The 14,803-nt window shown below is 36.2% G+C and overlaps 1 protein-coding gene across 1 annotated transcript in view; it reads right to left on the bottom strand.

The window, feature by feature from the left end:
- ARL13B (ARF like GTPase 13B) overlaps positions 1-11,810 on the bottom strand; it is a 64,941-nt gene extending 53,131 nt beyond the window's left edge. The window contains exon 1 of the mRNA XM_090292090.1: positions 11,456-11,810. Within this exon, the coding sequence (XP_090148216.1) occupies positions 11,456-11,514 (59 nt within the window). The 5' untranslated portion in view covers positions 11,515-11,810. The remainder of the gene's footprint in view (positions 1-11,455) is intronic.
- Between the last annotated feature and the right edge of the window lie 2,993 nt (positions 11,811-14,803).

The following is a 14,803-nucleotide window of genomic DNA, read 5'->3' as shown; positions in this document are numbered from 1 at the left end:
AACAAAATACAGTAAATGACTATACTAAAAAAGATAAATAACTAGGGGACTACCTGTCCCTAGTATTTTAAACAATAGTTTAGGAAAACCAAGATACTAGATATACAATGAATTAAACTAAAATTATATTTAAGCTAATTCAATTGCTCTTTCAATAATTTATAAAGCAGTTCAAGTGCTTCTAATATCACCATGAACCAAAACAATTACTTTTGAGAACAAGTAACTATTTTCTGCTTGTTTGCACCATTTATTCTATAAATATTGGTTAAGCACCTATTATAGAGTAGCAAACAAATATCCACAATCCCTTGCCCTCATAAACTTTGGAGCCTAGCCAAGAAAACAGGAATTGGAGAGGTAATTATGTGTGATGACTCTCTTAAAGGGAAAGCACAGGCAGCTGCAGGAAGAGATAACAGGCAGCTGTGCCTATTCTAGAAGTCAAAGAAAACCACACTACAAATATACAGCAGTTCCTAGAAACATCGTAAAACCTTTTCTCATTCCTTATGAAACAAAGTAAAAAATATACATAAACATTGTCAAGGAAAATAGATCCTATTGTCTTACATGGGTAGTGTCTTATATTCTTCCCAACCCCCATTCTTGTCAATATTTCAGTTAAAAAAAAAAAAAAAAACCTTCCAAAGTATTACTATTACACATGGCTCTTAAAGCTAGCTATCAAGGATGTTAGCTTTTACCTTAAATTTTTTCCACTTTTTAATAGGAAATTAGGTTCAAATTAAAAAACCTTCAAACATGAAAATCACTTAGGAAAATTATAACCATGCTTAGACTAGCACAAAATAAGCCTCTCTGGATTTCTACTTTTACTTTAACCCTGCAAATAGTCAATTTTTAAGATCATTAAGCCATATACTTGAAACCATGGTTTTAATTAAATATTTGAGGTAATTAAAGCCTTAATGAATAAACATAACAGCAGTACAAATAAAAATCACAGTGTGAATTCCTGCGATGCCTAATAAAATATTAAATTTATATGTTAATAGTAGAGTGGGTTTAAGGTTAACATTTATGACAACAAATTCACAACTGTCAACAACAGAATCTAAAAAATAAAAACAAAATCCAACTAAGCAAACCAGAACAGGAACAGAATTATAAGTATGGAGATCATTTGGAGGGTTATCAGCTGGGAGGGGGAAAGGGGAGAAATGGGGATATGGTGCAGGGATTAAGAAGCATAATTGGTTGGTACAAAATAAACAGGGGGACATTAAGAATAATATAAGAAAGGGTGAAGCCAAAGAACTTATATGCATGACCCATGGACATGAACTAAGGAGGGTGGAATTGCTGGAGGGGAGCAAAGGGAAAAGAAATTGGGACAACTGTAACAACATAATCGATGAAATATACTTAAAAAAAAAGGTAAGTGAAATTTGTCTTTCATCGTTGCTATTACTACTACAGAGAAGCTGTTTTGTTATTTTTTTAATAAAAAAATAAAAAGTTAACATTTATCTACTGCTCAAAATTCTTTGCAACTCTTTAAATATTGAAGATACACAATCAAACACATGTTAAAATGTACATTTCATTATAGCATTTTAAAATATAATAAATTATCACTGATTGGAAACAGTTTGGCTGTGGTGCTCTATGACCAACATTAAAATAAAAGATTGATCAAATACATTAGCCCTTCGATTGAAAAAATAATATACAGTGTTCTTAGGTTTATAGTATCTAGAAAAGTTGACTAGTAATAAATCAATCATTTAGTCATTTGGTCAGACAGTTAATTCAAGAAAAAGTACTTTAGGCATAAGGCACTGTGGACACAAAAATGCCTGAGGTGTGTTTTCTAGCTAGAGTGCTCATCCCTAATGAGAGTGACTAAAATGTAAACAAATATTAGTAGACTGTGACAGGATAACAGTTTAAAATGCTCATCTACAGACACAAGATGCTAAGGGAAAACAGAGCAAGGGGACAGGACTTTATCCAGCCTAGAGATACAAGAGAAGATCAGGGAAACTTGTAACTCAAGGTGAGGCCTCAGCTAAGTTCTTAAAATGGAGAAGTTTGCCTATCAAGGGGAAGGTGAAAATAGAAAAAGTAGGAAGAGAATCCAGACTAAGAACACTGCCTAAAAAGACACCACATCAAGAAAGTGAAAATAGGCAGGGTGTTGTGTTGCTAAAACAAGGGGTTAAGACCACACTTGAGTACAGCAACCTTAAACAAAAGGAGAACATGCTTGTCAGATTCATACATAATCACAAGTCAACACAACTACGTATTGAGTGAAAAGGGAACTTGACATACGTATTGAGTGAAAAGGGAACTTGACATACTATTACTTAAGAAACCAGTATCATCAAATAGTAAATAATCTGACTTTTCCAGAAGTTGAAAGTGATCACTTATTCCTGACCTTTAGTTATATACCAAACTAGAAAGGCTGATATGAAAAGAACTCTGGTATCGTAAGATGTACAATGTATTTGTACTAGTAATAAGTAACATAATAGGGATTATGTTACTCATATACAGCCACAAACCTGGTGTTAGATTTGTGTTCAAGTCCCAGATTTGCCATTTCCAAGTTAAATGACCTGGGACACATTATTTAATTCCTCAGTTTTATCAGCAAAATGGGATAATAACAATATGCACCCTAAAGTTAAATAAGACAATGCAAGTAACATGTGCAACGCCTGTGGCATATAGCAAGTGCTCAGCCAACAGCTATTCTTATTACAGCATTAAATTCAAGACAGGGAGTCCTGGAGATGAGACCAGAGAGATGGACAAGGACCAAGTAATAAAGGAGGATTAATGGGTTCAGTTTTGCACATGTTGACAGGGTGCTTGTCTCACAATGAAGTCTGAAGCTGGAGGAGAAATCTGAACTGGGTTTATGAGATGTATCCGTGGTAGTTGAAACTATGAGGACAGATTTTTTAAAAGCCCAGGGAGAGCACAGGAGGAAAAGGAGCCCATGGAACTCTGAGAACCTTTGAAGAGTCCCTTAAAATTGTGGTCAGAAAAAAATGAGGAGACCCAAGAAATGGCAGCACTGGAACAGCTTCAGAAGGGTCAAAAAGTGAACAGAATCAAATACTGCAGTTTTGTAAGATAGAGTATCTTTTTGGTAATTGCTCCAAATTAAGTACCTCAGAAATAAATGCTCTCAGCTTTTCCCAAAACCTGCAAATTACTAATGCTTTGAATTTATATAGCATGCCTTGATGGTTCAAAGCTATTTTATTCTGTCATTTATCTCCACACTGTCCCTGCAAGTAGAGCAGGTACAAGATACCCAAGGTTACAGTGCTAATAAGTTAGTCAACAGCAGCTTTCCTGGGAAGTTTAACTACAGTGGTTTCTAAGAACAATAATAATTATTCATATTTTAAAGAGTAACTTGAATTATTTTGTTTACCCTGTAATTTATTCACACACACACACACACACACACACACACACACACACACAGATAATCAGGTATCCAGGAAGTCTGGTTCATTTTCATCAAGCTATTTTGTAATTTTTTCCCCAGACTTAGGCCTATCACAATTATAACCTAGTTCCTGGACCTAACAGAAGGTATATTACATAGTAATAGGTAAATGAACTAAAGTCTTGAATTGCAGGGTGTTAATAAAAGGTACCCATGATGTTGATGAGAATCAAAACATGGTATATTTTTCTGCTTAAAATCCTTAAACAGAATCAAGTCCAAACTCTGCAGCCTGTTCTTCTGCCACTCCCCAGCAGGCTACAAGACCAGGGATTCCCCAAATCCAATCTGACCATCTGTGCGACCACAATAAACAGACCCTAACTTTGTCACACAACTTAACATATAGTCAATTTCTCTTCATCAACTCCATAACCCCAGGATCAAATGTGCTGGGCACATTCAGTAAAGAGTTACTGAATATATTTTCATTAATATATTTTCTGACCCCCTACTTGGTGAGTAAATACTAAGTACAATTAAAATATTTAACAAGTTGAAAAAATACTGTATAGAATTTAATTTGTAAAAATCTTTACACCAAAATAACTACAATATTTGAGAATATAATGAATATCACCTATCTTCTAACATCAAAATGGCTAAAATTTTTCTAAAACATTTACATGCTCATGGTTGCAGGGTAACAATTAACAATGTTCATCTCAATTGACAGTCAAAAAGATTTTTAAAACTGAAATAATTCCAAGTAAAAAAAATGAAAAGTAGGGATTAAGAGACCAAAGAACTGCTTTATACATTTTATCTCATGGTCCCTTTTTATAGAAAAGATACTAATTAGCATATCAGAAATATAAGCAACGTAATACTGGCATTTTGAACTTAGAAAACATTTGAATTTTGAATCTTTTCTGAATGACATTATTGCAATCATTTGAACATCTACACTCTAAACCTCATCTGTTAACTAAGGAAGTCAGTACTTCAAATGAGTATTACTAACAAAAATATTATTCAAGTCAAAATAAACATTTTGCTAAAAACAATAAACAAAAGTTGACACATCAAACTGATATTTATTAAGTAAAATATTTAAAACTACATGGAGCAAGTTTTAAATTTAAAAGTAAACACGTATATGAAAAGGGACTCGGGAAGACTGTTTAATGATATATAGTTCAGAGAGTGAAAAAAACCTACCGCAAAAAAAGACACTATAAAAAAAGCTACCAAAAAATTTATGATGTGATTTTTCTGTACAAGTCCATGACTTTCTGACATTTTAATTCAGATTGTACAGTCCAGAATAATATTACACCAAAATCACTATCTAAATTTATGGAGCACTAATAAATAGGAAAAGGAGCAAGCTTGAAATCATATGCTAGCTTTTAAGTCTTGACCAAGTAAAATTTTTAGTGTCAGTTTGTTTGTTTCTAAAATATAAAGGGGTAGAATCAGGATATCTCCAGGTCCCTACCTATCCTAAAATTCTTAGCCTCAATTAACAAGAAGCTGTAGGGGTATAAAAAGAAATGTAAGATATTCCAGTTCTGCATACTGCACATCAGATAATCCTTGCTAATCTGTACATACAGCTTAATTAAGAAATTCAGAACTCAGCAATTTCTATAAATAGTATAGATTTATAGCTATATTTATTTAAACCAAAAAAAGGTGGCTATTAGGGTGCTAACTGTTCCCCCACTGAAAAAAGAAATCATAGCAGAGATGACATACCCCATCACAGTATGCTTTACCAGATACCATACTGCTCTATGCACACTGCTTACTGTGACATCTGAGGACATGGTACGGAGATGGTGGTGGCAGTAAGGCAGTGGCTCCAGCTGGACAGCGGAAAGCACAGTCACACATTATAAAAGGTGGGAGGGACAGTGGGGTGCAATCCCAGCCCCAGTCCAGACAGTGCAGTTCATGCACAGTTTTAGTTCTGACTAAAAACTAGTGGGGGTTGGAGTGGCTGAAGAAACTGCCAGTCTTTCAGCAGAGTCCATTTGTGTAGAGGGCCCAGGAAATCCTAGAACATCTGCAAGCCAACCCACTTGGGAAACCAAAACCAGAGCAATAGCTAGAAAGGCACCAGTCCCATACAGGAAGGGAGAGAAGTGCCTGGAAAAGGGGCAAGTGCTGAGCAAGCGGCACTGTTCCCTCTCAGACCTCTCCCCCACATACAGTGCCACAACATGATGAAACAGGTCGCCCCAAACTAATGAATACCTAAGGCTTCACCCCTTACAGCATAACAGGTATGACAGCTCTACCTAAGGCACAGAGGGAAACACAGGAGGCTGTCAAGTTGAGGAGACAGAGAAATATGGCCCAAAAGAGGGAGCAGATCAAGGTTCCAGTGGGAGAACTAAGCGACGAGGAGATAGCCAACCTAACAGACGCAGAGTACAAAATACTGGTGATAACAATGCTCGCTGACTTGACAGACATGTTTGAGTATGATAAACGCATAAGGGAAGAAGTGAAGGCTATAATAAGTGAAATGAAGGAATATCCACATGAAACCAATGGTGAAGGGAAAGAAGCTGGGGTTCAAATCAATGGTTTGGAACATAAGGAAGAAATAATCAGTCAACCAGTACAGAATGAAGAAACAAGAATTAAAAAAAACAAGGAGGGGCTTAGGAACCTCTGGGACAATTTTAAATGTACCAACATCCAAACTATTGTGGTGCCCGAAGGAGAAGACAAAGAGCAAGAAATTGAAAATTTATGTGAAAAAATAATGAAGGAAAACTTCCCAAATTTGGCAAGGGAAATAAAACATACAAATCCAGGAAGCACAGAGTTCCAAACAAGCTAGACCCAAAGAGGACCAAACATACAAACATCACAATTAAAATGTCAAAGGTTAAAGATAAAGAGAGATTCTTAAAAACAATAAGAGAAAAAAAGAAAGTTACCTACAAAGGGGTTCTTATATAAGACTATCAGTTGATTTCACAAAAGAAACTTTGCAGGCAAGAAGGGACTGGCAAGAAGTTTTCCAAGTGATGAAAAGCAAGGACCTACAACCAAGATTACTCTATCCAGCAAGGCTATCATTTAGAATGGAAGGGCAGATAAAGTGCTTCCCAGACAAGGTAAAGGCTAAAGGAGTTCGTCATCAAGCCATTATTATATGAAATGTTAAAAGAATTATTTAAGAAAAAGAAGATAAAAACAATGAACAATAAAATGACAACAAACTTATAATTATCAACAACTGAATCTTAAAAAACAAAAACAAATTAAGCGAACATCTGGAATAAGAACAGAATCATAGGTCTGGGGATCATTTGGAGTGTTATCAGATGGGACTGGGAAGGGGAAGAAATGGGGAAATGGTGCAGGGGTTAAGCAGCATAACTGGTAGGTACAAAATAGACAGGGGGGTATTAAGAAAAGTACAGGAAAGGGTGAAGTCAAAGAACTTACATGAACGACCCATGGACATTAACTAAGGGGGGGGGATTGCTGGAGGGAAGGGGGTTTCTGGGGGGAGGGGAGCAAACAGAAAAAAATTGGGACAACTGAAACAGCATAATCAATAAAATATACTTTAAAAAAAAAAAAAGAAAAGAAAGAACAGATCAAAACTCCAGAAAAAGAGCTAAACAAAATGGAGAAAAACAATCTATCACATGCAGAGTTCAAAACAAGGAAATTAGTGAGGAACTCAGTGAGGAACTCAACAGCATAAAAAAAGATCCAGTCAAAAATGAAGGATATAATAATTGAAATAAAGAACAATTTATAGGAAAACAATAGTAGAGTGGATGAAGCCAAGAATCAAATCAATGATTTGGAACATGATAGAGCAAAAAGCAAGCAATCAAAACAAGAAAAAACAATCCAACCCCCCCCCCCAAAAAAAAAACACAAGGACAGTATAAGCCTTTGGGACAACTTAAAAGTGTTCCAACATTCTCATCACAGGCTTACCAGAAGGAGAAGAGAAAGAGCAAGAAATTGGAAATGTATTTGAAAAATTAATGAAAGAAAACTTTCCTAATTTGGTGAAGAAAACAGACATGCAAGTCCAAGAAGCACAGAGAGTCCCAAACAAGATGGATGTGAAGAGGCCCACTCCGAGACACATCATCATTAACATGCCGAAGGTTAAAGATAAAGAGAAAATCTTAAAAGCAGCAAGAGAAAAGAAGTTTGTTACCTACAGGGTAGTTCCCATAGACTGTCAGCTGACTTCTCAAAAGAAACTCTGCAGGCTAGAAGGGATTGGCAAGAAATATTCCAAGTCATGAAATGCAGGGACCTACAGCCAAGATTGCTCTATCCAGCAAAGCTATCATTTAGAATAAAAGAGCAGATAAAGAGCTTCCCAGACAAGAAAAAACTAAAGGAGTTCATCATCACTAAACTATTATTATATGAAATGTTAAAGGGACTTATTTAAGAAACAGAAAAAGATCTAAACTATGAACAATAAAATGGCAATAAATATACACCTATCAACAACTGAATCTAAAAAACAAACTAAGCAAACAAGAAGAACAGAGATAGAATCATGGATACAGAGTGTGTTTTGATGGTTGCCAGATGGCATAGGAGTGTAGGGGAATGGGTGAAGAGGTATGGCGATTAAGAAGGATGAATAGGTAATTACAGAATAACCATGGGGATGTAAAGTACAGTATAGGAAATAAAGTAGCGAAAGAACTTATAGGTGTAACCCAAGAACGTGAACAATGGTGTGTGAATTGCCTGAGGGAGTGGGGGGTGCTGGGTGGAGGGGGATAAAGAGGAAAAAATTGGGACAACTGTAATAGCATAATCAATAAAATATAATTTAAAAAATGGGAAAATAAGACAAAGAAGGACTGAAGAACAATCACAGATTGAGGAAGGCCAAAGAGATATGACAAAGCAATGTGGAATCCTGGAATAGATCTTGGACAGAAAAAAAAGGTTATTAGGTGCTTAAACTGGTCAACTCAAAATAAACTCTGTAATTCTTTAAATAGTATTGTACCAAAATTAATTTCAAAATAAAAAAAAGTTAAATAAAAGAAAAAAAACCCACACTACATTGTACTGCTTTTGTAGGATCAAAACACTTACTTAACTATGTGTCTAGGTATTAGTCTATTCAAAACTAATTGACATAGATTGAAAGCCTAGGTTCAGATTCCGACTGGTGGTTAACAATAGCATGCATGTTGTCCCTGAATTGCCTGGCATACTGTTCCTGACTTCTGACCTATACTGGTGCCTTTACACTTAATCTCTGACTCTACCTTGTCCTCATCACACATTCTGAATACTGCACCTTAAACCTGATCCCAATTCTCTAGAATAATATGCTCACTGGGAGAGCATCTCGGTGAGGACAGGGTTATCCCAATTCTCTAGAATAATATGCTCACTGGGAGAGCATCTCGGTGAGGACAGGTGGGTAAACCCAAAAAGTGCAGGATATATTAGATAAGTCAGCAAAGTAACCTTAGAACATAACGTATTAATAAACATCTTTTACACTCACATTTGCAAAAATAGCTTCATAAAGTGCAAACATGAAGAGGAAACTCATTAAGGAACAGCATAGACAAAAACTTGAAAAGTACAAAACAATAAATCATAAAAGCACAAAATTTGATATATACTTTAAATCAGTTTGATCACCTCTCATTTATTCTAGTAACTGGAACTACTTGCTAACATTATTTACATTAAGATGGTTATTGCCAAGGAGTGATTAAACTACATACTACATTTTATATTTATTTAGCCACCATTATAAACTAGGCATTGACCAACGATACTTAAAAGATGTGCATAATCCAACTTGTTCTTAATTCCTTTGACAGTTAACCCTGTCCAACACTGAGAGATATTTATCTATGACCTCTATATGAGGTCATGATCTAGATCATGGAGTTCGAATAGAAATATACTGTAAACCACATATGTAAGTTTAAATTTTCTAGTAACTGGATTTTTAAAAAGTGAAAATATAAGATGAATTAATTTTAATATTATATTTTATTTAATCCTCTATATGCAAAAGTTATTTCAACATGTAATCACACTAAAAAAAGACATAAGATATTTACTTATTTTCTTTTTTGCATAATAAATTCTAAATCCACTCTGTATTATATACTTATAGCATCTCAATTCGGACTAGCCACATTTCAAATGCTCAACAGTCACATGCAGCTAGCCACTACTCTACTGGACAACACAGATCTAGAAGCTGTTTGGACATCAACACATTCTCCTTTCTCTGAACTCTGTCTTCTCTTTAAACCATTATCCCCAACTTTACACTATGCCTACTAAGAGAAACAAACACAAAACAATGATGATTTAGACTGAAAACTCCTTTGGAGTGCAAGCTGTTTGAGTGTTTTTAGTTAAAAGGACTCATGGTATTGTGCCCTCTTTAAAAAACAAAACACATTTTTAAAAAGCAGAAATAGAAAAAAATTAAGGGACCATTTATATGAATGATCCTCAAATCTTAGTAGAGACTCTGTAATCATCATAGAACAGTGGTTCTCAACCTTCCTAATGCTGCGACCCTTTAATACAGTTCCTCATGTTGTGGTGACCCCCAACCATAAAATTATTTTCGTTGCTACTTCCTAACTGTAATTTTGCTACTGCTATGAATCGTAATGTAAATATCTGATATGCAGGATGTATTTTCATTGTTACAAATTGAACATAATTAAAGCATGATGATTAATCACAAAAACAATATGTAATTATATATGTGTTTTCCGATGGTCTTAGGCGACCCCTGTGAAAGGGTCGTTCGACCCCCAAAGGGTTCGCGACCCACAGGTGGAGAACCACTGTCATAGAACATGATTAAAATAAAACTATACACCCAAACACATCGTTCACTCTATCAATCATATTACTTATATTTAAAACAGTTGAAATCCAGCTGACTTAATAAAGGGGAAATAATTTTAAAAGTTTCATTTAGAGAAAATTTCTTTTCCAAATGTAGACATTTTTTTCTTTTATAATATACAAGTATAGTTTTTCAGATGTATTCTTTAAGACAGTTCATCCTTACTGCAAATAGTTTGAAATGTTAACAATTTAAAAACCCAAAACTTCAGTATAATTTACCCTTGACCTAATTCCAAAGTAGAACTGTAAGAAGCCAATATTATTTATATAGAGTAACAAACCTATGCTTTCTTTATAGGTTGAGCTTCTCAATTTAGAAAAACATAATTTTCACTGATTCCTTCCTAGTACAGTGCCTGGCACATATTTCTCAATATTTGTTGAGAAATGAATATCTCATAGCAGGTACTGAATATTAATATATCTAGCTAGCATTTCAAAAAAAAGTTAAGAATTGGACTCCTTCAATTAAAAGAATTAACTAGATTTCTTAAGAAAACTGAAGCTAAACTAGTTAAGAAAAACACTTTCCATCAGTTACTTGCATTTAATGCAACACTTGTAAGGCATAGATATTATCACCCCTCATTTAATATATGAGGAGGGTGGGGCAAAGAATGTTAAAGTCATACATTGTAATTATGAAGTAGTGAAGCCAGATTTCAAGCCTAAGTAAGTCCTCAAACAAAACGTGTGTGTGTGTGCTGGAAAGGGATGTGTGGGTGTTAATGGAAACTATAACCCATGCTTCTCTACTGAAAAAAAAATTCCCATTACAAAAACTTCAGAGGAAAAATACACAGCGGACCGTTTCCAATTTCATACTCACGGGTACAAAATCCACAACTTTTTAAGGAAACTGAACCCATTTAAATTATAACAATAATTGATTGAAGACTTAAATGCAAGTAGATAAAAATGTTACATCCACCTATCCTTCTCTCCGGGGAGCAATCAAACAGTGAAAGCATCCCTCGCGGCCTGGGACAGATCGACCCGCGCACAGGACAGGGAAGGGGGTTCTTCTCCCAGTTCCTCAGGGCACATCTGTCCCGATGTCCTAGGAAGGCGCGGGGCCAGCCGGCTCCAGCCTACCTGACAGGCTCCTGCCGCCGCTTGAACCAGCTGCAGCAATCGGCCATCAGACTGAACATCCCAGGTCGCTCCTCCCTCCGCCTCCCATCCAAGCCTGGAGCCAGGATGGGCCCCTATTTGCCCCCGGGCCGAATCCCGAAGCTGCCTGCGCTCCGAAGAGCCTCAACGCGGTTAGGCCGGGAGGTAAAAACCAGAGGGAGGTGAGGACCGTCAGTCCGAGCACAAAGCTCGTATAATTGTGCCTGTCTGCGACCGGACGACTGCCCTCCTAGCCACGAACAGCACAGGAAAAGGCACAGATTTACAGAAAGAGGGACGGTTGCCAGGGCCGACCAGAAAAAAGCCCCGCGTCGACGTGCTGACGTCCCTCCCAGGCGTGAAAGGCCCTCCCAAGCACCGCCCACTCACTCCTCCAATCATCGTTTGAGGGCCAACGGTGGGGGCCTCTGAGTGGCTGAAGGGGCCCTGTACCCCACACCACGTTCCTGCCGTAGAGGTGGGAGGAAGAAGGGGGAGGGGCATAAAAGTAGGAGGGGGAGCTCCAGAAAAGTGGTTCTCGTTGCTAGGCAACAGGAGCGTCTTGAAATGAACTGAGGGATCCCGGAGAAATCTCAGGTGAGATTTACCAGTACACCTGTCCAAAAGTGTGTTACCAGCCAAGGGTGCTGCTCCTCTTCTGTCTCCAGCCACAGCTGGGTGTGTTTTGTTTTGTTTTGTGCACCACGGGTGGGGATGAACTGAGATTACAGCAGACTCTTGATTGCACTACTATAGAAGGAATACACTGGGGCAATAATTATAAGGACAAGAAAAAACTCACTTGCTAATTATGTAAATAGTTCAGATGAGTGTGACGTTTTCATCGGTATAATGTTATTGCTGTTACATAAAATGTGAAAAGAAATCGTATATTTATGGGGGGTATGACTACTAGAGAAATATATGTTCATTGTAGAAAATGTAAAAAAAAAAAAACCACTAAAAAAGGAATAAGATGAAGAAAATAATATCTCACACTCACCACCCAAAGATAACCAGTGTTAACATTTTGATGTATGTTCTTTCCAGGATTTTTAGATACACAGATTGCTAGCTATTTGGTTTCTGCAAAATGGAGAAAGTGTTCTACTGGCTGTTTTGTAACCTGTTTTGTTTTATTTAAAGAGATATATAATATCTGCATTTCTTTCTATATTCTTGAAAAAAGAAAGTACATTTCTACATAAAATAATGCATTCATAATACATAGGGGTCTGTGTATACATCCAGTTGCTAAGATGATGAAATGAGAGAAAGAAAGCTCAGGTGTAATTTCTAACAAATAGTAGAGAGCAGATTTCGAAGTTGGTATTACCTGTCCCTTAAACATTAATGGCACGTATCCTCCTACCTTTCTCCAAACTGCTAGGATCTTGTTTACCATTCTCATTCTCCTGCCTTGATATCTTCAACTTTCCAATTGCTCATGGATGTATAACTTCTACTGATTTTCCTAATTGAACATGTCCTTTCTCACCAGTACTAGGTGCTGTCTCTGCCCAGATTGTCTTGTCCATACACTAAAATGCCTCTATTATTCAGTACTAATGAAAAAGTTAAATGATATCATACCTTCACGAGTTATCTTTCCTCCCTGTTATCCATTTCTTCTTAATTTCTAGTAACTCAGGACATCTGGCACCTATTTTCCAAGATTAACCGCTTTCTTGGGACTCTGACAAATATTATTTCACTTTAATGAAATCCCGTTTCTTTAATTATTTCTTCTTGATCTAATATTTTAAATATCATATATCCCTCCCCATATTTTCCCTAGATCATAAGCTATAATCACCAGCATGGGGTGGAGTTAAGTGGGCAGGGCAAGATAAGGCCACAATTCCTCTTTAAACAGGAGCCAGGTTACTACTGTTCTGCTGACTCTTTAATGCCACAACACAACTTCTTAAATTAATGGTTCACAATGCTAAAACACTGTTTTTGCTGTCCACTCTTTTTATCAATTTACTGTGATTGGCCTTCTGTCCCATCAGACTACCCAAAACACATTTTATAGCTTATGTCTTCCTAATTACTAAATCAGTTCTTATTTTCTTTCACATTAGTTAATACTTTTAATACAGTTATCTCCTCTAAAGCTCTTTCCTCCCTTAGCTTTTCACAATTCTGTACTATCCTGGTTCTCTTCTGATCTCACTGATCATTCCTCTTCCAGCTTTCTATAGGTGTTCTCTAAGATCCAAATAAGATCCCTCTGCTTTCCTTTTTAAAAATGTTTTCCTAGAGAATCCAATTATTACTTCCGTGCCTGAGGCACTTACTATGTGCATGTTTCTTGAGCATTTCTGGAACCATGCTCAACACCTTTTTTCCCCCCCAAAAATATAACCAACCCAGCTCTATTTCATGGCTTTCTTAGTTCTAATAGTGTGATACATTACCAAACATTTCTGGTACCAACTTACAGTCAGTCAATTAGATAACTAAGTTGACTATTACTTTTCAATATAGTAACTGATTTGGTAAACTTAAGTGTTGCTCACTATTGCTAGTTCTCTTTTCCTTGCAACCACTTGAATTCATTATTCTCACCTCCTAAAGTCATGAACTTGCTTTGTCCAGTGAAATGTATATGACAGTAGGTGTGTCACTTCTTGGTGAAAACATTTAAAAGCTGCTGCACAATTCATTGTATTCTCCCTTCCCTTGCAATGTTAATTGTGGAAGCCTTTGTTAACTTTGAAGTAATATAGAATCAAAACAACATGAAATGCTGAGCCAACACACAGAGGACAGCTGCTCGCAAAGTCCTACAGTAGACTTCTAATGAGCAAGAAATAAACACTTGTTAAGTAAAGCCATTGTAATTTTGTGACTGTTTTATCACACTATAACCTAGTTTATTCTGAATAATGCCATCATTCTAGTTAAGAACCTCATTTCATCTCCAAGGGATTGTTTAAATAGTATCCTAAACATTGCTTGGTTTCTCTTATTTTTTCCAGCTTTACTAAGGTACAGTTGATAAATAAAACCATAATACATTTAAAGTGTACAATATAATGATTTGGTATACATATACATTGAGAAATAATTCCCACAATTGAGTTAATTAACACATTCCTCATCTCACGTACTTTTTTTTTTTTTTTTTGGCAAGAACATTTGAGATCTACTCTGTTAGCAAATTTCAGGTGAACAATACAGGATAATTAACTATAGCCACCATGCTGTACATTAGATTCTCAGAGCTTATTTGTCTTTTATTTTCTGCTTTTTTTAAACATTTATTTTATGCTGAATTTACTCCTGGGCCATAAGTTTTTGTTTCTTCAGTTTCTTCTGGGA

Source organism: Furipterus horrens, unplaced genomic scaffold (genome assembly GCF_987537825.1).
Source record: "Furipterus horrens unplaced genomic scaffold, mFurHor1.1.pri manual_scaffold_1, whole genome shotgun sequence".
NCBI classification, from domain to species: domain Eukaryota; kingdom Metazoa; phylum Chordata; class Mammalia; order Chiroptera; family Furipteridae; genus Furipterus; species Furipterus horrens.
This window is presented reverse-complemented; position numbering and strand designations above follow the sequence as displayed.